Source organism: Taurulus bubalis, assembly GCF_910589615.1.
Source record: "Taurulus bubalis genome assembly, chromosome: 16".
NCBI lineage: Eukaryota > Metazoa > Chordata > Actinopteri > Perciformes > Cottidae > Taurulus > Taurulus bubalis.
In genome coordinates, this window is record NC_136604.1 from 4634958 (window position 1) to 4658050 (window position 23093).

Sequence of the window (23093 nt, forward strand, 5' to 3'; positions counted from 1 at the left end):
AGTTGTTATTTCCGTACAAATTCTGGACACAGATTAAAAACTGATAAAAAAAAGATTTTTGCTATTTTTATTCTTCTGTATTTAAATATGACTACAACAGGTTCGATCCAAGCCAGAGACATAGTTCTCCATCTCCAACATGCTGGAATCTGCTGTTCAATCTGTGATCAAATCTAACAGTATTTCATGGACATGTCTGAAATCTAGATTTACTAATGCGTGCGTGCGTGTGTGTGCGTGCGTGTGCGTGTGCGTGTGCGTGCGTGCGTGTGTTTGTGTGCGTGTGCGTGTGTGTGGCTGTACCTTTCCCAGGTTGAGGAAGGCCACAGAGTACCGAGGGTCGGTGTCGTCGGTCCAGCCTTCCTGACCAGAGTGGAAGAACTCCACGTTCCTGATCTGAGCCTCGCCTGTAAAACATCAAACAATGAGGCGGCTTATGTGTTTGAATATAAACTAGAAAGGTGCACTCATTGGATCATAACAGATCAGGTATAGAATTAATCTGCAGATGCTGAGGATCCATGGCTGCTAGATACGTCTTATATAACACAATACATTAGTATTAGCAGATAACAACGGTGGATGGATTTGATTCAATCGTTTTTGACGTCAAACCCCATAATAAACTATAATAAAAGGTTGTTGCTGAGTTACAGATGCAAAGAAGTTTCAAGAAATTGGCAAAAGACATGAAGCCCAATGCATCATCAGAGTCACTTCTAAAAAGGAAGTGACGCCCAAAGTGTACAGCTCAAAATCGAACTGCAGAAGTTACTAAATGGAATCTATCTGGAAATGAACCGCTTTAAATCGTCCTGAGAGGCACAAAGGTCTGACACTCCAGTTTATTAATGAAGTTCCAGCTGATTAATCCAACACAGACAGTCTGTCAGAATACAAACCCCCATTTTAGACTCTACCTTTATAGTCGACTCCACCCGAGGAGTAGCTGCCCACCAAAAGTCTGGCTCCGTACGACTCCGACATCATCTCTGGATACTCCGCTCCGATGATCTTAATGTTCCGGGTCACGAGGCCGACGTCGGCCGCCAGAGTGTAGGACAACGACGTCCCTGAGACGGAGTGAGTCTCACCTGAAGACAGAGAGACTGAGGTCAGTATCGTCACCTGAGACACTCAGGGGATTTAAGTAATATAATAAAAAAGCTCTATATTATACGTATAGTATCTGAAACAGAAGTTCAAACTAGATCTATCACAAAAAAGATTATTCAATAAATGTAAAAACTGTGTCACACGCAGTGGGTTTAACATCATTCTGACGCTGAACTGACCGATGTGAGTGTGGGTCAAAGTCTGGTTCAGGGTCAGGACGCGGCCGTCTGCTGACACGGCGGTGATCTGGCGTTTTTCTGTCTCCCACGGGTCGTAGCTGGTGGTGGAGATGACGACCTCGTCGCCAACCTGCACCCAAGCAGACGTGTCAACAGATGGCTGAATAGTTGTACTACTAAAAGTACATTGGATTGTTTTGAAGCTGGGTTGTACGAGGTACTTATCCATAGTTCGGATTCACCAAAGTCATTTAAATATTCTAGATATAGAAACTGATATAGATTATTTTAGGTGTCTAAAATACGTGCATTGCTTTGCTCCCGTGCTTAAAATGGATAAACATCTCATACAACCACACTTCAAAAACATCCTAACTATCCTTTTTATCACACAAGCACCGAGGTGAACGTAAAGAGAAAGCTCTCTGACCTGCCAGTCGACAGACTGAGACAGGTTCAGAGTGCTGGATCCAGCGTCAGAGGTGGAGACCAGTTTGGTGTGGTAGACGTTGGGAGGTTGTCCATAGAGCTCCAGTGTACCGAACACACCTGTGGTGGCGCGCACACACACACACACACACATATACACACACACACACCGAGTCAGTTCTGAAACATTTAAACACCGTAAAGTACTTCATTAACTTGGCTTGATAAATCCACGACGGAGCATCAAAAGCTCAGTCATCTGTTTCATGGAGCATAGGCGTAGCATTTTATTAGATTATCACATAATCTGAAAAAATTAGGATTCAAAATGTAATTTAATTTCAGTATTCATGAATAAAATTTAAAAAAAGTTGAATTCATGAACACTATAATTCTTTGGGTTTGACACAAACTCCACTTGGCTCCTCTCGTGGTGTTAGTTGTTGTATTCGACTCCTCTGTCAAATGTATCTGTATATATTTTTTCTTCTTTCCCCTCTCTCTCATTTGTCTGAGTTAATTATATATTCGTCAAACCGTTTTTTTACACACATGCACACATGATAATTTGTTTTTAAAATATAAATACATTATTTGGAAGGGCCCACATCTACATTATGTAGATATATTTTCAACATACAAAAACTGAATATTACACAAGATATTACAAACAGATTATTAAATACATGTCTCAAATATATTTATAATATGTGGAATATAAGTCAGAAACACACTGCAACGTTGAGTTGTTCCTGATGCCGTTTTCTTACCCAGGACTTTGGACCCCATGTTGGGCCCGCTGGGCAGAAGCCAGTCCGGCGTCTGGTGGTTCCCTCTCAGGTTGAAGAGCAGCCGACCTCTGAACGGCTCGTCCTTCCAGCCTGCAATCAGCCTGCCGCCCTGAAACCGCACAAGACGCCAGCATCACCACCACTGATCACCGTTATAAACGATACTATGCCAATGCTGAAGACTATTATGCTTGAAGGTAGGTGAGGCTTTTCCCTCTGTTCAGTCGTGGCACTGATGATGTTAAGACATAAAGTGACGTCCAGCGACGCAAAAAGCAGAAGACATCCTGCTGAGGATGCAGGAGAGGAGTGATCCACTGACCAGGATGGAGATGTAGACAGCGTCCACCACCACCGCTCTGTATTCAGGTGCGGCCCGAGCCGACCTCGAGGACGAGCTGTTCATGTTGTCGGGGATCTCCAGAACGCCGATGACCGTCAGCTTGTTGAGCGGAGGCGTGTCGCCGTCCAACACCACCCACTTCCCTGTGGGACGCAGAGGTTTTTACAATACAACCGTGTACAATCACAGCAGCCCACGGAGTTTCACATAAAGAACTGCTTTTATGTGGTTACCGGATGGGATGACCACATCAGCGCCCTCTGTGGGTGCAGTGAAGTTGTTTTCAGGGGAACTGGTCCAGAAGGAGGCGGTAGACCACAGGCTGGAGAGACACAGTTTTAAGAATCACAAATATTGCGAACGTGTGCTGCTTTTAAAGCCTCTGTAGCCATGGGAGGGACACAGAGGGGAAACGAATTCATGAAAAATCAAAGGTTAAACATTTTTCATTTTGAAGACTTATCCTTTTCTTTTCAACCTTCTATTTCCCCCTCCATGTTCCTTCTCATTTAAGTTTTTTCTTATAACAAGTGAAAGAGATCTTAAACAACAATAATAAAAAAATCTTGAAATTCAAAATCTTCTTACCTTTTTTAAAATTAAAAACAAGCTGAAACATTTAGATAGCACTGCAAAATAAGTATTTTAGGATTTGCTTATGGAGAGAGAGCTGTCTTTATAAGTTAGGAAGTTGTTTTTTCTCCAGAATAAACTCTCATTAAAACTCACCTCGACCAACCACACTAAAACAATACTGCATAACAATGCGTCAGTGACAACAACCCTATAATATATTTAACACAACAACCCTATAATATATACAACACTGTGACAACAAAAGCATACTCCTACTTCTAATACTTTCACTACATTTGGCTGTGAATACTTAGTGCTGTCACTGACTAGAGCTCATAACACGCTTCTTCCTGGTCATAAATGATGCAGTGGGGGGCTGAACCTACATGTAGTCGTCAGGCCGGTGGGTGGGGATGGGGGCGAGAGTGGCTGGCGGCGGCGGCGGCGGCGTGATGCAGTTGACGTAGAAGCAGCGGTAGACTCTGAAGTTCACCGAGGAGTCCGTCATGGAGCGGTCCACGCTGGCACGACGCCTGCGCTGGTTCGTCTTGCCAGATACTGCAGATTTATTTTAAATAATGAGGGCAAAGATGTCGATACAGACCAACAAAAATAACAGCGCTGATGAAAAATAATGAGGCGATAATGAGTGTAGTTTATCCCAACTGTTGAAGGAGACACATTTACATTGATATATATATTTAAGAAGCTAAAACCGGTCAATGTTGGGCTTTTTTTATTTTTCCTCAAAGACAGAACCAAGTTAAAGTCTCACTGATGTAGTAGAGGTCGTTGGTGCCGTTGTTGAAGTACCAGTCTCCGTTCTTGTTGTCGCTGAAGCTCAGCGGCGTCGTCGAGCCGTTCCTCTTGTCCATGATGTTGAAGCTGTTTGGTGTCTGGGTGAAGTTGTGGTGGATGATCACAAATTGATCCGACTGTGAGGGAAAGAAGAAGAAGAAAAGACATGAGTGTACTGTAAAAAGGCAGAACGCTGGTCTCAGACTTCAAGTACATTTACAGTATCGTCCTGTTATATCACTGCATGTGTCGGGTCTCTCACGTACGCCGAATCCGTAGAACTTTGCAGCGTAAGTGATGTTGGTGACGTGGTCAACATCTTTGAAGTACCAGTTGTACGTTTGTCTAGAGGGCAGCAGGGCCATCCAGCCGAGCTTATGAGTCATTCTCTTCTTCAGATAGGGAACCATACTGCTGCCTGTAATTAAAAACAACTCATGTATACATATACATATATATACTCTTATGCTATATTACAGCAGATACTTTTATACATTTGGATCCCCAGTTAGCATTTATACTATATATATAAACATTTAATACTTAAACATTTTTTAATCACACTTGAATGTAGTTGTACATAAAAGCACATGTGTACGTGTTTATTCTTGTATAATAATAATATTAATATTATTACAACTGTGTAATATAAAATATCTGTTGATACATCCTAAATGTATACATTTTAATATATATACACAACATTGTTTGTTAAATGCTATTTATAATCTGTTTTATTATCTTTTTCGTTTCTGCAGAGATCTACTGCACTTCCCACTAATCACCAGTAGAGGTCGCTACAGATGTACGGATGAGTTTCCGCTTCCTCAACAACAAACTGACATGACAAAGTGATTGTGTGTGTGTGTGTGTGTGTCAGTACCATGAGAGTTGCTCAAGATGACGTCCTTGGCCTTCAGAGACGAAGGCGACGGGTCATTGAACGCCAAACGGTGGAAGTCGACGGTGTGGTCGCACACGGCGCCGGGGAAGCCCACGCTCCACTCGCCACTCTGGGAACAGTGAGCGGGGTCCAGCAGGGCGCTCATCGGCACCACTTTGTGGTTGATGTTTCCTGAACACAAGGAATCTCGGTTTAGTCGGATACAGAGATGGAGGATAAGCCCATCTGAGCTGCATTACCTGACTTTTACTTCCTTTTTACTGGAATTGGCAGTTTAGTTTTGGTGCAAAAGCTGAAAAGTTGGTTAAATTAGCTGTTTGAGGTTTGAGGTAGGAACTGATCGGCTTAGGACTGAGTGTTACAGCCAAGGTATGGATTTATGTTTGATGTCGGCTATTTGATGCCAATACACTTTAATAACAAAAGTTTTCTGAAAATGGATTGAGGGACCGATTAAAGAAGAAGTTTGGAAAGGTTATACAACATTGAAAAAATGAACACTAAGAGCCTAAAGACTGATTACCTGTGAGGGAGCCATCACTGTCCACCAGCTGCACCTGATGCTCCCACTTGAAGCCGGCCTTGTTCGGGGAGTTGAAGTACTGGATCGCAGTAAACCGGACCGCCCAGCCACCACAGCGATCCACACACGTCCCATCGATCGTGGCGACCCCGATGGCTGCGCAAGAGCTACGGTCGAAGTTGATGAACTTGGTGTTCAGGACACTGAGGCCGTCGTCCAGCGGCGCGATGATCCCTCGGCGCGTGCAGTAGTCATCCCCCAGCCCGAGCTCGTCCACGTGGCCCACGATGGTGCTGTTGGACATCGTCGCCCCCCCGACCTCTCCGTAGCCGCTCACGGCCCACTGCAGGATGCGCTTGGCTTCGATACCGGCTTTCTCGTTGTTGACCATCACGAAGCCGGTGAACTGCACGGCACCCACGTTCACCCACTCGGCGCCTTTCTCACAGTTCCAGACGTTGAAGTCACGGAAGACGGCGGCCTCGGGAGTTTTGGAGCGGCAGCCTCCGTTCTTCATGGGGAAGAAGTCCTTGAAGATCCAGAGGCCGAACCAGCCCTGGGAGTGCGCGGTGTTGTTGTAAAACTCGCCGAGGGGAACCTTCTTCTGGCAGACGCTACCGTCGTAGGACGAGCCGTCGGGGTGCTCGTGCATGCGGTACCAGAAGCCGAAGTGGGTGCCCCCCGCGGCGGCGTTGTGGCGGACGATGTTGTTGGGGTTGGTGACCCAGTAGGCGGCGGGCGTGATGTCGTCGTTCAGCAGGCTGGTGCTCTGTCTGACGAACACGGCCAGGTTGTACTGCAGGACGTTCCCCGTCTCGATGCCGTCCTCGATGAAGAAGGCCCCGCCCATGATGTCGTAGATGACGTTGTGCTCCACCAACAGGTTGTGGGTGTTGTGGATGGTCACGGCCCTGTTGAAGGTCCGGTGGATACTGCAACCCCGCACGTAGGACTTGTGGTCGATGTCTCCCATCAGATGCCAGTGGATGGGATAGCGTCCCAGCCTGAAGGCCTGTCCTGCGTTGTAGACCTGAAAAAGCATCACGTTGCGCCTTTCAATTGGTGTGATTTGTCTCAGTAACCAGATCAACATGATTAGGGGGCAAAGAATAAAACAGGTTACAGCAGAGAAAGCTTGAAGCGGCTCACCTCAATGTATTCCAGTCTGCCTATCGCCCGATTCTCGCTTGGTGTGGGTGCGTGGAACATGATGCAGCCTCCAAACTGGTCGCTGCCGGTCTCCTCTCCAAACCTTCCTTGGAAACAGGTTTGGGTGCTGAATTCACCTGCAACCCGGGGACAGAAAGATGTTAAAATACACGTTGGTGACTACCCAGCGGTGTGTCTCTTCTTCTTTACGCTTCCAGGTTAAAAGGCTACAGAACACGGTACCTGTGCTGAACCCGTCGGGGCAGGCTTCGGTGACCGTTTGGTTCCAGTCTTGGTGCTCGGCGCCTCGCACCACGATGTTCCTGGTGAGGAGACCCACCTCGGCTCGGCCCTCAAACACCGTGCCATCGGGCAGCGTGACGGTCACCCCGAGGTGAGGGTACTTGAGCGGTTCGGTCAGGGTGAGGGTCTTGCCGTCGGACGAGACGCCGGCGATCCTCATCTGCTCGTTCTCTTTCTGGCTGTGCCTGAATACGGAAATAAAGGATTTCTACTTTGCGGCTTCATGACATTTTCATGACGTTTTCCCGAGTGTCAATCCATAGAATATACAGGAATACAGTTGCAATGCAATATGCAATGTGACTGGACCTCCTCAAAACAAAAGCATTGACTGTGTTGATTTTTTACTTATGACATGAAAAGATTTAAAATAACAATTACAATTTCGGCTGAATAATCTTAAAATCCTTCATATTTTAGTAGATTTTTTTTTGTGCTGCATTGTTGAGATTTACTTTTTTATTAGAGTTACTTTGTAGGATTTGGCCAACGTCAGGTATAATTCTTGTTTTTAGGGGGCGCAAACAACCTGTCGCTCATCAGACTAAAAGCGTGTGTGTGTGTGTGTGTGTGACGTTTTTGTGTTTATAGATTCAGATTCAGTGACAAAAGACTACAGGAACAGTGAAGTTGAGACAAAAGGGTTCCTTTGACATATTTAGAGAGCAAAAACATGTTTTAAGTTGATTATCAATCATTTAAAGTTAACTAGCGCAGAGGCAGCTGCTCTGCTAAGCTAGGCTAGTTACCTTTTAACAGGACTAGTTTATCTGGGGTTCCTTTTTTTTCTCCACTATGTTTTAATTTAGCTACCGCCTTATTTATGCGTTAACTCAATGTTGATATAATTGTAAAATATGTAGTTTTGACTTTTAATCATTGTGTTTCTCGGCTTCAACCACAGGCGTGAATTGGAGACTGCACCTGTGTCCGGTGGAGGCGATGACAATGTCATCTCCAGCTTTCCACGTCACCTCCTTCATCAGAGTCAGCGTGACGGAGCCGCTGAGCGCCGTCTGGGCCAGGTGTGTCCAGGGGACGGGAACAGGAATGCCTGCAGGGACAGGTCGTCAACGAGGACTTGCACCCGAGGAGGGCGGGCGAGGTTCACCAATAATGACATCGCTTCAGGACACGCGACTCAAATGACTCTGTCTGACTTATGTCTGACATAATGACGTGTAATCGGGGGCTTTCAGGAACATTTGGGTCACGACTATTTCAGTTCACTTCTGCCGGTGGAAGTATTCTGATCCTTTACAGACATACAGCAACGTAAAAAAAGTCAAAATTGTATTTAAGTGTTTTCTTTTCTTTGGACAGAGCCATGCTAGCCGTTTCCCCGTTTCCAGCATTTGTGCTAAGCTAAGCAAACCGTCGGCTGGCTGTATATTGATCCTCCCATCTAAGATAAGATAAGATAATCCTTTATTAGTCTCGCTGTGGGGAAATTGCAGGATTACAGCAGCAAGAGAAATCAAGTAATATAAATAAACAGTAAAACAGTAAAGAAGAAGACAATAGCAATATTAAATATGCAAACGGAATAAAAACAAGTATATGAAAAGTATGTATATCTGTCTGAATGTGTGTTTCAATACCATGCAGGTCCAGCACTCCCTCTCTGACCCCCAGCGTCTTGGTTCCATAAACCGGTATTTCAGGCGAGCGCATGTTTCCGTGGAGCGTGATGATGGCTTTGTGCTGGTGTGGCGCCCCCTCCTGGCCGATCTGGAGCACGCCACCGTCCGTGATCAGGATGTTTTCTGCCTGCAGCTCGATGTCCGCTTCATCAAACACCAACTTGCCTCCTGAGGACAAAGAAACAGAACGTTTCAAACTCCACACTGGTGGCGAAAAAGAGCATTTACACTAAACATGAGGTTCATTTATGTTGATATATATATATTATCCATCCATCAATCCATCGTGGGGATCTGGAGCCAACTCCACAGAGAAGGGCCGTCCATGCCGGGCCCATTTTGATGTGAAGTGACAGTGCTAAGCCACTACACCACCGGGTGGCCCACGTGATCGCATGAGCTGCTATTTCAGTGACACGTCAGTTAAACATGTTAAAAACAAACGCCAGGATGAAGTCCTTTGCGTACCTTTAATGAGGAGCATTTTCAGCACAGGGGTGCTGGTGTCCAGCAGGATGGTCTGGCCTTTGGTGATGACGGCAAACGAGCCCTTCTCGGGTGGAGGCAGACCGCCCCACGTGAACCGGGACGACCACACGTCAATGTAGGAGAAGTCCGCCTCATCCTGAAGAAAGAGGCGAATAATAAACACGTGTTTAGAGACAGGAGTCTCATCGTATCAGGAACAGACGGACCGTCCTCTCTCACCATCTTGGCGATGCCTTGGTCTCCGATGCTGAGTCGGACTTTGGTTTCCTGAGACTGTCGCTGAGAGTTGGTCACACAGATCACGTGTGTGCTGTTGGCGGACAGAACGTCGCACACGGAGCCCGCGATGGTCACGTTGACTTCACTTGTGTCGGTGCTGTGGGCGGGAAAGGGAGCGGTCAATAGATCAATCAATGAATCCAACGTTGCATTGTGACCAACATATATTGTTTATGTATAAAAAAAAAAAATAACATTTTCTACTTTAACATTAAACCCTCTGAAATATAATGTATCAAAACTCAGTTAATACAATAGCATGCTCGATAACAATATAGTCTTCTATATATGATATACTGTAATATAATATAATATACCTTACTTTAACATACCATGTCATACAACGATATATAGTTTATAAACCAAAATAAATTATAATATAACATACCCCAAAGAACAATATTATCAGACAACAAATTATGTTATATTATTACAAGCATATCATAATATAACTAAATAGAATGAAAGGGAATATTTGTATGTTTGTTTCGATCTATAAAAGTACATGATATAATTGCAAGTATATTTTTTCTGCTGTATAATTAGCTGTATGTGGACATATAACTGTACATTGAGGCCTTATTAGTGGCGCTTCTGATTTGAATATGAATATTCATGGTGATACTAATATTGTTCATGTGCGTGCAAAACAAACTCAGTAAAAATAAGTATTTGTTTCGTTTGTCACTCAAGTTCTAAAATCCCTTCGGGCCAAAAGCAAGAAAAGCTCTCTGCATTGAACCCAATGAAAGGAAGCAAAGCAACAAAGTGTGTAAGGCGAGTCGAGCGCCTGATCGTTAACCAGCGGCGTCTCTCCATTGTGTCCGGTCCCTTCACCTGAAACCGGAGCCGCTGATTGTGAGCCGGGTGCCTCCGGCGGTGCCTCCTCTGTGCGGAGAAACCTCAGTGATCACCGGAGTCAGCTGAGATTTGTAGGCGTAGCCGCCTGACACGTTGACGGCGTTCAGCGGGTTGATGACGGCGACCACGCAGCTCACCTCGGCCTGGGTGTCTGAGAGCAGGTAACACGAGGGGACAGACAGGAGATGCGTGCTCAGAGATACAAGAAGCCTTAAGATGTCTTATCGTCGCTGTCAAGTCATTGTCTTACATGACATGCCTGACATTGTCTGCTGCCACGAAGGGCAACAACATTCCTCTCAGACAGTTTCAAATCCGACTTAATGAGTCGAGAACTAAAAATATCATAAACCTGCAGGAACACATTCTTTCTAAAAGGAGAACATGATAACAGCAAACTACCAAGTCAAATAACTGAAAAATATGCTTTTTTTGGGACGTATAAGAGCGTTTGTTTGGTTTCAGAAATTAAAGATGAAATTGGTTACTGTGCTTCCCGTAACAGAGGTCATATAACAATAAATCAGAAATGTTACTTAAAATGTCCACCAGCTCTCCACAACAGTGAATATGGACCCTCGTGATGAGAATGTTGCCTGAACTGCAGTTTCCCAAAGTCAAACTTTGCCCCCATCACCAGTGGGTCTGAACTGTATACATTACATATCGCTGCATTTTCTTCTTAATTACTGTCTCATTAAAGCCTGATCAATTCTTCTTCAAATATTTAAACTTGAAGTTTTGAATCCTCCTGCTACTTTGGACAGAAGGTGGAGGACGGCCATCGTTTGAAATATAGAACTGAAACTGGAAACACACTTTACAGTACAGTTGATCAACAAACTGTCCCCACATGTGTTTTAATTGTTGAACTGAACTTACCGTTGATGGACGGAGAGCGGCAGTCCAGGCGGGACGATGTGGACGTCTCTCGCTGAACTTCACACTCCTCCCCGCAGATCGTCACAGTGGAGTTGTGCGGGTCGAACCCGGAACCCTGCACCGACAGCAGAGCGCCGCCTCCATAGCTCCCTGAGTCCCAGGAGAAAGTATTAATATCAAACTGACAAAGACACAAAAGTCAAACGCACACACAAACAAGAAACCGATTGGATGGGATACCCTGGTTGGGCTGCACGCCGCTCAGAGTCAGCTCGTGCGTGAACTTGACGTCTGACTGGGCGTGACCTTTGACCTGGTGGTGCAGCGCGACTGGGTAGGCGCCCCCCGGGTTGTCTCCCGCAGTGCACTGGACCTGCGTGTCGGAGACGGTGGACACGGCACAGGGGACGTGGTTTACGGTGACGGAGACGCGCTGGGAGTCGTTGCCAAATCCTGAGCCTGTCAGCGTGAGGGTCGCGCCGCTCGGCCCTGTGGGAAATAAACCCCCGGGGGACGGTTAAAACATTGTGTTACTTTAATTACGATGGCTTCATTGTTTTCACTGAAATTGTTACAGAAAGGTTTAAAAGTTTTCTAAACCTTCAATTTGAAACATCTGGGGAAATGCTGAGAATAACACACCCAAATAAAATAACAGCTGCTTTTGAACCCTTAAGCTTACAGTCAATGCTTATGCTTTTTGAGTTTTCTATAAAATGGAATTAACATGGTCAATTTGTGCTTTTTAAGTTGTACTGCTCTGTTCCGTATGAACGGTCAGAGTGACAGTAATTTTCTAAGGCTTCTTCTTTTTCAAGGGTGATTAAGGAATCGAACAAATGCCATCCCAAACAAGGAAACAAACTCTCCTCCTGCCCAGTGTTACCATGGCTACAGGATGCAGAGGACCGTAGTTACCAGAGCTGGGGCTGATGGAGCTGATGACGGGAGTGTGGGCTGCGGAGTAGGTGAAGTTGAGCGGGGGATACCGCACCGAGAAGACCTGGACGTCGGCGGTCACCGGCCCCTCGGCGTGAGGAGGCGTCCGGCAGCTCAGCAGGCCCGCCGTCACCTCCTGAATCTCGCAGGGCGAGCCACCGACCGTCACGCTGGTGTTCCCCGGAGCGAAGCCGTTTCCGGTGAAGACGAGAAGCGTCCCCCCGGCCAGGCTGCCCGCGTCCGGGTTGAGGGTGGCTCGGGCGCGGCTGCTCAGGGTGACGGAACCGGACGCTCGGCCTTTACTTCTCACAATCACTCCGACGTCGTGTTCGCCCGCGGCCAGGCCGTCTACCCTCACCGTGATGTTGCCGTCGGTCACGGCGGTGACGGCCAGCTCCGAGCTGCCGGCGAAGACCGCCACGTCGTCCGGGCTGCTGCCGAACCCTGAGCCGGAGACGGTGACGGTGGTCGGGTCGCTGATGCTGTCGGGGGAAATGCTGGAGACCGTGGGAGTGACGGAGGTGGAGTACTCGAAGGAGCAGTTTGAATGACAGGAGCTCAGGATCCGGCCCGCGAGGAAGACGACGTCACCGGCCCGCGGCTGAGAGGGAGCGGTGTCGCAGGTGATGTGGGTGTAGTTGGCCGACACGGCGGCGCACGGCTGGCCGACCACGGTCACCCGGCCCCCGGAGAAGCCGGAGCCGTGGACGAGGATCCGCGTGTGGCCGTTGGAGCTGCCGATGGCAGGCGAGGTCGAGTCGACCACCGGCAGGACCACGAAGCGGCGGTCGAGCTCGTTCTGCACGGCGATGATGGCGTTGCCCAGGTTGTTGACGCTGACGGCTACGGCCAGAGCGACGCCGATGGGAAGTTTGCTGTCGCCGCTGATCCGACAGTTGATCTCGGAGATAGAGCTGTTGACCACCTGGCAGGGCTGGTCTCCCACCGTCACCTAGAGGACACAGAGGCGCCAGAGTCAGACAGGGAGTCACAGGAGGCAGAACTCAAGGCTGAGATAAACGACGATTTAAACCCCTAATCGTATACGAGGCCGTAAAAGCTCCCTGGCTGACCTCATTAGCGCAGGCGATGTCGCTGAAGGCTGTGCCCTCAATGTGGATGACCTGGTGGTATGACCCCTGGTTGGGAGAGATGGAGTGGACCGTTGGGGTGGAGCAGGCGGAGGCGCTGAAGGAAAGGCTGCCTGAGGTCACATTGGTCTGCGGGCACTGTGGGGAGGCGACGCACTGCGGCGCTGCTCTGGAGACGCGACGAGAACCTGAAGCAGATCACATCATATCCTCAAGGTGCTCCCCGAGTATTATTTGTACTTTTACTGCCTTCTCCACATCTATACGTTTACCTCCCGCCACGTGTCGGGCCTCCATGCCTCCCACGCTGACAGAGACCTCGCTGCTCCTCTCTGGCCGGGCCTCGGCTTTCACCACTCCCTGCAGGCTCCTGCGGTTGGCGCCGTCTATGAAGCCGCTGCTGTAGTAATACGTACCGGGCGCCGTGAATTGGTAGACGAAAGACCCTGAAGGGAGAGAGAGAGAGAGTTCATAAGCGCTGCACCTTATGTGACATTGAATAATACATGGCGTGCATTCGTCCTTCCTGCTTGTTGAAAGGTGTGACACAATGCCATTCCACCTGTCACATATCACGACATTACAAAATCACAGGCGCATAAAGATCACCTTGATGTATTAATTGCAGCTGCAGCAGAATTGATGGGAAGAGTGAACACGGACCATATTGCAGTTCAAGAAAGTATGAGCTGCAATTACAGCTATTATTACCATTTGTCTTTTTCTTTTCGTCCATGCTTACAGCCAAGCACTGTACATCTTTTTATTTTGTTGTTTGCAATGTATTTATTGTGTACTTATTTGAACAGGGACAGTGCATAGCTTCTTCGGTACCAAAGATAGCAATACGCTAATTTACATCTGTATTCCCAGGGTAGGAAACAGAGAATAACGTCTCTGTTTAGAGTCATCGTGTTTTTTTTAAGCTCCTTACTTGGCTAGTTCTTGCTTGAAAAGGAGATTTTAATATCACCTTCATCTGATTAATCAAAGGAAAAGAAGAAGAGAACAAACCCAACACAAAGCCGTATCACAAAATAAAGCTTCCCTGGCACACTGATGATATCGAACAGTAAAAGCAGGGCAGGGGACTCCGTGTTCTACCTTTGGGAGTCTTGGTCGCGCCGCTGTAGAGTGGGCCCCCATTGTAGGTGGTTTCACTCGGGCTGGAAACACTTTGGACCCCGTATGCGACATTCTGGTAGACCGGGGCCTCCCAGCGCCACTTTACCGTGTCTCCGACAAACACCGGCAGTGAGGCGGGATTCCACGCATACCCCTGTCCATCAGCTGCAACACACAACACATGTGAAGTCTGACAGATAACCCACAGGAAGGATTTCATTGTCTCAGGTTGAGCAACATGTTATTAGAATACTTTGCTATTCTATTCTAAACGTGACTAATTATGGAAAAATGGAACTGGTTTGGAAACACTTTGTTATAGAAACAGTCTCTCAGCGGCTTTCCGAAACGTGATCCTCTTCCTGTTGTATTCTGTTTTGGCCAACTCAGATTTAATTTGACACCTGCTGAAAGGATCGGAAACGTAAACCTACTGTGGTGGGATCCCTGGTTGGTGACGATGTGGGTCTTCTCCTCCGACTGCAACACACACTGCAGTTCGTTCTCCGAGGCGGCCTTCACTTCACACTCAGCCCCTCCTGCCACGTCACAAACCAACACAGGACATGTGTGAGAACTCATACGAGACCTCGAGGTCGTAACAATGTGACGTGGTTACATCCTGTAGATAGCCGCCAGCTCGTTGGTTAGAGATCCAGTTCCACGGATGGAGTCGTGTTGTGAAACTCTGACCATCTTGAATGGTATTGCCGTGGTAAGTAAGTTTGTTTGAAATAGCTGGGTCTCAATTTTCTTACCGATGGAGACTTTGTTGTCTGAGGTATTGTTGCTGAAACCAGACCCAGACACAGTCACCATGGTTCCTCCCATCAAGGAGCCGAGCTGTGGGGAGATGCTGTAGATTTCCAGGATGTATTCGATGGTGGCGTTCACGCCGTTGCTATGAAACAAAAACAAAGAAAAAGAGTTCATTTAGACAGTATTTGAGATGTCCAAAACCTCAGTATGAAATTGTGAATGTGATCTGTCTGCTATTATGGATCAATAATAATCTCAATACTGTGTGTCTGTACTTTAGTTTGTGTTTTCTTTGATTGTTTTAATAGAATTCCCATGACAAAACTAAGAGAACATGAATGAAACATGAAATGTTGCAGTATGCTAACACTACGCTGGCATTAATATCCCACAATGCACTGCGGTACGGAGTTCCTAAATACTGTAGTGTATGTGACTCACATTGTGTGCTTTCGTCTCTCACGCTTGTTGTTGAAAGGTGTGACACATCACATTCTTGTTGTATCACAACATAGCAAGCGATCTCTAATCTACAAGCACGCACACGTCTTCACTTTATATCATCATATCACCAATATGCAAACACGGGACACCACGCCGGCATTAATGTCACACAATGCAATCAGGTTCGTTAACGTAACTCCAGTCACGCTTTAATTGGAGTATAACGTATAACGACAGTACACATATTGAACATGTGGTGCATGGTATGCCATTTTGGAAGCGGAAAATTAATGTGAGATTTTGTGAGCCGACAAAAAAAAAATTGTTTTATTCTATTATAGCGTTCACACTTGAGAAAACAGATGATATGATGAACATCAGTTGTTCACGTTCTCTAATATTCTTTGACCATAGGAATAATATGTGGGCATAGTTCCCCTTAATGCTAATAACTGCTATAAATAAAGTAATTTATATTAACTACATTTTGTTTGTGTATGTTTGATAATCTGAAAACATTAGGGGACACTGTATAATATGGCTTGTAAAGTTATTTTTAGATAGACATTCTTATCTACAGATCTACTCTGAACCCTAAAGCGATGTGTAGCAAAAGCTCTTGACGCCTTTCTGGCCTGCGGGAAATAATTCACACCTGCCGACACAACCGGGCATTCCTTCAGTGGGTACGTAGCGGATGAATTGTTGCCCGAGTGAAAACCTCTTTCATGTCTGCTCTACCTTATCTGGGGGTTGCCATTGTCTCCAAGCTGAACATCCAGCTTGTGCGTGCCGGGCGGCAGCGCGGGGAGACGACAGGTGATGACCGTCGCCGCCCACTGCACCGTCGCACACTCCTTCCCGCCCACGTACACGACGCTGTCGTTGTCTCCGCCTCCCAGGTTTGAGCCCCGGATGATGAGAACCTCATGTCCTACACAAAAGGCATCAAGAAAAGAAAGAAAGGAAAAACGTCAACAGATCTTTTCAGCGGAGGAGCTTCTGTCACTCAAGTGCCAAGATAATTATCACTTGTCATCTGGTTAAGTGAGTACCACAGACACCGCAACACGTATGCTCCTTGTGAGGAGGATGCGGTGTTGGTTCCTATAAATGCATGGGAAGACGTGGCACTCTCTCATGCTCAGATTCTCAAGGTTTCGTGAGTACAAAGGGCAAAAGCTGAGAAAACCTGCAAGTCAACATTACAGGACACAAAAGAACAGAACTAGCGAGGTGACGGCGATGACAAAAGGTGGCAAGACGTGACGGTGGATTCACATGCCAACTCTGAACAGTAAAGCCCAAACATCGTGCAATCTCTATTCCCTTCAGACACAGACATCATTAGACCGATACATTATGTTCCTCAATAGGAAGAGGCGCTATGCAAAACATCATATATATATCGCCTGTTATATATCATCTGCTTTCTTAGCATAACATAATGTTCCCAACAATAAAATATTGTATTCCTGGAACTAATTCACTTGACAAATGCTTTTGATAAGCTATAAGGCGTCGCCTTGAAACACACATTGAATCTTTTTCTCTTCACAAACAAAGGAAGAACAAACATTCAGTAGAGCGATAGTATTACCTTTCGACTAGGATAAAACAAATCCTCTCCATTACACCTCTCGTCTGGGTTTTTCCCATCGCATTAACCCTTTATAACAATCGTCCCTCACTGAAAGGTGATCAAATGCATGAATACAGTTCATAAAGGTCACCCAAACTCACCAATCACAGTGGCGGTGCGGGGACTCAGGCCTGAGATCTGTGCTGTGAGCGAGTCATCGTAGGTGAAGGAGCTGCCGGCGGTCTGACTCGTGTTTCCCACCATCACGGTGACGCTGTGTGATCCTGCAGTCCCCTGGAATAAGTAATATGAGCATTTATTTATTAAGAAATACGTCAAATAAGTGCCTTACTTAGAGCTCAGGCTATTTGCAAACTATTAGCCTGTCATGTTCAAATAATTTGTACAAATTAATAAATAAATTGAAAAAAATGTTGTTACAGCCTTACAGTACTTGGTCTTGTATGATCGGCAGCGCATAATGGTTATTACTAGCTTATGCTATCCAACTTAGATATTACTGAGTCCGTTTCCTGACTTTGTGGCTCGTCTCTATCTTTAAAGGCGCTAACTTACAAATTCAGAGCATATTTATGCTTGAGGAATTGACTCCACGCGGCTCTCAACATGGCGGCTCGAAGCTAACGGTGCTAACAGCACAGACGGCGCCAACAACGGCAACAGAGCTTGTGTGTGCCGACCTATAAGAACATAATAAATGCTTTGTGTGAAAACGTGTCTCCATAATACAGTCGGGACTCTTACAGCCGGCGTTCTGCACTTCAGCTCAGTGTCGCTAGCATGAACCACGGTGCACTCGTCGCTGCCCACGGTAACCGCGGTGTTCTGGCTGAAGCCGAAACCTGTCACCGTCAGCAGAGTGCCTCCTGAGAAGAAAAAGCATAAAAGATAATGGTTACACACATTTGTATTCTAGTGACAGTGATTCTGCTTTTGATTTTGTGATGGATAATAACGCTTCTACAGATTTGAGTAAAGTCTCACCTGCCACGCTTCCAGAGAGCGGAGCGACAGAGGAAACAATGAGCTGGTAGGTGAAGACGTTGCTTCCTGATGCATCGCCCAGGGAGAGGAAGCTGACCGACACGGGGTAAGTACCCGCGCTGGCGCTGCCAAGCCTGCACACCTGAGTGGTTGCTGAAAGACCATTGTTTGTTTGTTTGTGTGTTTTATTTAGTCAATCATTACAATACAATAAGTAAAGGCACAATTTAATATACAAAAACAGAAAGACTGAAAAGGTATAGGTCCTATCCTAAATTATTATCAATTAAATCAATTAATTCATTCGATATAAAGAAGAAGAAGAAAAATATGTATACATACATTTCATTCACACTTATAACCCTCATTGTTTTATAAACAATCCTTTTGAAAACAAAAAATTGTTGACCATTCTTGCATTCATTTTAGCGTTGTTCCATAACTCCTACATTATAAATACATCTTCTTTTTCGCTTTTTGTACAGTTGACTCACAAACATCTCTCATGGTCAAAGTGTGGTTTAACCCCTTCCATTAGATAATAAACATCCAACTCATTTCAACGACAGGATACAGTCTTCCCTCCTAAAATCTTCTTTCACTTACCGGTGATCTGCTCAACATGGCACCGGCTCTTTCCCACTAGGATGGAGGCGTTTTCACTCCTGAAGCCGGTCCCAGTGACGGTCAGAAGAGTCCCCAGGCCATTAGATCCTGAAAGTCAGCGATATTTCATTACAGATAGAACCCTCACCACCATCGCCATGTTTTACATGGAGCATATGTACACAAAAGCTGACAATTCACTAAATATGGATCTGTTTTTATTACATTTCATATTATGTAGTATACTGGTATTGAATGTTTTACACATAGAATATTAATACATCATTTAATTGTCTCACTTTAAACAACTGTTTGCTGTAATATAGAAGAACGGCAATTAGATTTATTAATTAAGGCTTAAAAATCAATCAATAAGCAATAATGCGTTATGTTGAATAACTCAATAATATTTCAGAGACAGCACACCTTGAGAGGGGCTGATTCCAGTCACAACTGGAGTCTTATCCTCAGACCATTCATATCCACAGTTGCCAGAACACTTTGAGAGAATGCCGTTGATGAAAATCTCCACCTGCAAACAGGGAAAATCCCAAATTGTCTCATTTGTTTCATGACACAACAACTCTGTCCTCGGGACATGTCCCTACCAACCACATGCAAAACCAACGCCCTTGCACTTAAAGTGAACTCACTGCAGCCATACAAGAGAACAATAGAGGTCTTTAGCTGTCAGATCGTCAGTACAAAGCAATTATTCAGTAGCATGCAATCATTTGGTTATATCCTGCCTGGAGGCACCTGAAGTACAGATGCAGCTGCATGGTGCAACGTTACCGACAGAAGCAGTACTCGCTCTGCAGAATTTATGGCGAGACACAACACACTCAGCCAGCAGTGGCCAAAACACACATTTGACCTAAAACCAGATGGGCCGGAGGCTTTTTGACTCTCGGCTGTACCTGTGGTTTGGTTTCCGGGACACGAAAGTGTTCTCCTGTCAGGCGTCGCATCAACAGGCCTCCCTTCTTGCTCTCCTTCGCAAAAACGTTTGCGTTTTGGCCGACGAGCAACGAGCCGACCACCTGCAATGAGAATAAATCACCGTTCAGGACTCCGGACGGCTGTTTTCTTCATGCCTCTATAAACTGGAACCAAAGACATTCGTCACGAGTAAATATTGCTGATAAAAGTACTACCAACACTGTGCTTCCTGTATTACTACGAGTACTATTGCAGCCGCTGTGGCTACTGTGCTACTGCTGCCACCAAAATGACCAAAGAAGAGTGTGACCTTGAGTAGAGGCTGGTTTCCGGGTCTGGTGAGCCACTGGATCCTCCACTTGGGGTCTCTGCAGCTTCCCTGCCTCTGAACTTTGACCTCGCCCATCCCCGGGATTCCCTGTAGCGCGTACTTCAGGTCGTCCTCGCTGATGTCCACCGACAGACCTGAGAACGAGCACCGGCTATGTTAACACAAGCAACTGCTGCGTATGTCGTAGGAGCAGGCAGTGGTGGGACTCAAGTACATTTACTCAAATACTGTACTCAGGTACAATTTTCAGGTACTTGTACTTTACTCTCATGCTCTTTTAAACCTTCAACTCGGCCTCCGTAGCTCTCCACGTTGAAGGTGCCGTTCAGAGGAGCGGTGGCCCTGTGAGACCGAGTGATGCTGACGGAGGCTGATCCGGCCTTGAACTCCGCCGCGTCCTCGCTGCTGTTGGACATCTAGAGAGGTGGAGAGGGAAGAACCGAGGATTAAAAAGACTCAGACATCATGTGCTGTTGTATCCTTGACGTTATGTGTCTTTCTCTGTACGGAGGATCAAGATGCGGAACTCATTTGTATCGTGTAATTGTTTGTGTTTGGAGCTTTGCATGTACTGTATTATACTCTTGAGTTTTGTGTATTTGTATATCGAAGGCCAGGCATTGCAAACTAGCTTTGGCTTTAAGTACTGTAGTACAGTATGTAGCACTGCTGCCTCCTATTCATACTTACGGTAATAATAAACATGACATAAATTAGCTTAGTTAAGAAATGTATAGCGTAATCCCACTTAAGGTTTTTAAAATCATAACACAAACTGCCGAATGAGGAAACGACACTACTCCCTGTAGTCACACTTTTCCGTACCGGACCTGATACACAGTGACTGCACAGCATGCCGAGGCATGAGACACACACAGGTTCACTGTGGCGCCTCTCTGTACTCCAAGTGATACCACATGGCCGTGGGCTGAGCATTCATGAGTCACACTGCTGAAGATGACACCTGGCTTTCCTTGTGTTTGCTGTTTCAGAGCAGCGCCATCGGGATGAATCCCACTATTTAGTTCACGCTCATATCGCTCTATTTGACTGTTTTACCGGCACATCGGCTCAGAGTTTAGCACAGTTGCATCGCAGCAGAAAGCTTTGATTTCCTGGACCCAAACCTTGCTTTGTGAAACGCAAGCCAGGCAGGCAGATTTACTCTGACTGCACTGAAGTAGATGGGGAATCCCCACCTTCTCTCGTCAGCTCCACACCGTTGCCCGCATTTAGGTTTCCTGGGTCTAAATATTAAGATGAACATCTGTGTTTTCCTGCAGTCTACACTGCTGCCAAATGAAGGAATATGCAGGTGAAGAGTGAGTCTTCAGTATCACACTGTTCCATAAATTCAACATATTCGTTACCTGCAGGAAGCCAACTTCGAGCAGCGGGAAACCATAGGCACATGCGACTGGCGTGGCTTTGATCTCGTAGCTGATCCGTGGAGCGGTCGACATGTCTTTGGCCACAGCGATCACCTCGAAGGACCAGCCAGAGCTCTCAAAGGGTGGAGGCCTCCTCTTGAGGCCAAGGGCTGGAAGAAAACAACGCACAGGAACATATTGACGGCAAAGAAAAGTATTCACGCGGAAAAAAAAGACGGAATGGAATATAATCGGATTGCCCTTTCAAACTCTGACGGTCAACCCCAAATCAGAACTACGATCAAGCTGCGTACCGTTTACATCATTTGTGGTGGGATTCTTCCCAATGTGAACGACGTCCACGTAGAAATCTCCCCCGTCTTTGTAGAGGTCAAACTCCTGCAGAGCGTAATTGCTTCCGATGTATTCCGTCTGCAGGGAGCTCTGCAGGTCCATGCATTTGTAACTCCATCTGTCACGAGACCACCACGTTTAGAAGCTGCGCTTATGCTGAGAAGTTTGCACATCGTCTGGAAATTAAAAGTGGCATTTACTGACTTGTGGCCCTTGGTGAAGACAGTGCTGATCTTTGCGGTCTTGGTCTGGGTTTGGCCTTGGCTGTCACGGTAAGTGAACTTCATTCCAACTTCGTCCTTCAACATCCCCTTGTATGCAAAGCAAAGCTGCAAGGGGAAGGAGAGGAAACAAAGTTGCATCCATTGTTCATTCACAGTATGAATTCTAACCGCCTGTAGCTTAAATGAAGCAGTTGTGTGTTTTACCGTGGGATACTTGTCCAATGAGACGGATCCGTAGCTGCCGCCAGACACTTTGGTGTAAGAGTCCTTGAAGAGGACCTCTGCGTTCTTCAGCGACCACAAGCCGCAGAAAGCAGTGTTTTTCATCGGAGTCCCTTTCACAGCACTGTCGAACTGGTGGGTGCAAGAAAGCAGAAAACTGTGAGAACCTCAAATCCGAAAAATCTCTCCAACGCTTTAACGTCCATGAGGCAATTCAAAGAAGCTCAGGCTCGGGAAACGCTTTCATTCGTTCGTGCACTCAACGTGCAAATGCTTGCCACATTTCTCAAAATTAGTTTGTTTTCTCTCTCACTTGAAAAATAAAAACCCGGACCGTTTATTTATCCCCACTGACCTGAGAGTTGTCGCTTTCAAAGTCGTTGAAGTACTTCACACCAGTCCCATTGGTCAGGACCTCAGCAGGACACTCGGCTTTCATCGTGTCCTCCAGAGCCAACCGCACCTGTTCACGACGACACGAGCCGGAAGTGAATATAGTTTCTACTCAGTACAGGCTGAGTCCAAAATAAGAATCTATTTTAAACAAACTGTTTAAGAAATGAACTGAGATCGTATTGAGTCATTATCTGAAGGAGTAATGAGGCTTGTCGATGCTGACAGAGAGACACACAACAGACCTCAGACTCAGTTGCATTGAAGGCGATGGGCTTGGTGGGGATTCCCCCCCAGAGCAGAGTGAAGGTCTCCATGTTGCCTATCCCCTTCGTAACCTCGGCAACGGTGACGTTGGTGTCAGAGCCAAAAACCTCCCAGTTTAGAGGTTTGAAATCACCTGCAGTCCACAAAAATAATAGTTTATAGTATTAAGGTCAG

At 46.3% G+C, this 23093-nt stretch overlaps 1 protein-coding gene across 1 annotated transcript in view; it reads right to left on the reverse strand.

Moving 5' to 3' along the window:
• pkhd1l1.1 (PKHD1 like 1, tandem duplicate 1) overlaps positions 1 to 23093 on the reverse strand; it is a gene marked incomplete at its 5' end in the record, with an annotated part of 36751 nt that overhangs the window by 6388 nt on the left and 7270 nt on the right. The window contains 42 exons of the mRNA XM_079232452.1: positions 304 to 407; positions 921 to 1094; positions 1296 to 1425; positions 1726 to 1844; positions 2495 to 2624; positions 2838 to 3001; positions 3092 to 3180; positions 3821 to 3992; positions 4210 to 4369; positions 4499 to 4650; positions 5116 to 5307; positions 5660 to 6689; positions 6809 to 6945; positions 7052 to 7296; positions 8036 to 8165; positions 8713 to 8922; positions 9223 to 9379; positions 9463 to 9619; positions 10360 to 10534; positions 11266 to 11415; positions 11506 to 11754; positions 12184 to 13156; positions 13278 to 13483; positions 13568 to 13741; positions 14400 to 14585; positions 14855 to 14959; positions 15179 to 15321; positions 16365 to 16557; positions 17367 to 17499; positions 17971 to 18092; positions 18211 to 18363; positions 18817 to 18924; positions 19243 to 19348; positions 19737 to 19859; positions 20069 to 20223; positions 20373 to 20505; positions 21460 to 21629; positions 21774 to 21931; positions 22018 to 22142; positions 22242 to 22391; positions 22615 to 22722; positions 22898 to 23052. Of these exons, the coding sequence (XP_079088578.1) occupies positions 304 to 407; positions 921 to 1094; positions 1296 to 1425; positions 1726 to 1844; positions 2495 to 2624; positions 2838 to 3001; positions 3092 to 3180; positions 3821 to 3992; positions 4210 to 4369; positions 4499 to 4650; positions 5116 to 5307; positions 5660 to 6689; positions 6809 to 6945; positions 7052 to 7296; positions 8036 to 8165; positions 8713 to 8922; positions 9223 to 9379; positions 9463 to 9619; positions 10360 to 10534; positions 11266 to 11415; positions 11506 to 11754; positions 12184 to 13156; positions 13278 to 13483; positions 13568 to 13741; positions 14400 to 14585; positions 14855 to 14959; positions 15179 to 15321; positions 16365 to 16557; positions 17367 to 17499; positions 17971 to 18092; positions 18211 to 18363; positions 18817 to 18924; positions 19243 to 19348; positions 19737 to 19859; positions 20069 to 20223; positions 20373 to 20505; positions 21460 to 21629; positions 21774 to 21931; positions 22018 to 22142; positions 22242 to 22391; positions 22615 to 22722; positions 22898 to 23052 (8105 nt within the window). The remainder of the gene's footprint in view (positions 1 to 303; positions 408 to 920; positions 1095 to 1295; positions 1426 to 1725; positions 1845 to 2494; positions 2625 to 2837; positions 3002 to 3091; positions 3181 to 3820; positions 3993 to 4209; positions 4370 to 4498; positions 4651 to 5115; positions 5308 to 5659; positions 6690 to 6808; positions 6946 to 7051; positions 7297 to 8035; positions 8166 to 8712; positions 8923 to 9222; positions 9380 to 9462; positions 9620 to 10359; positions 10535 to 11265; positions 11416 to 11505; positions 11755 to 12183; positions 13157 to 13277; positions 13484 to 13567; positions 13742 to 14399; positions 14586 to 14854; positions 14960 to 15178; positions 15322 to 16364; positions 16558 to 17366; positions 17500 to 17970; positions 18093 to 18210; positions 18364 to 18816; positions 18925 to 19242; positions 19349 to 19736; positions 19860 to 20068; positions 20224 to 20372; positions 20506 to 21459; positions 21630 to 21773; positions 21932 to 22017; positions 22143 to 22241; positions 22392 to 22614; positions 22723 to 22897; positions 23053 to 23093) is intronic.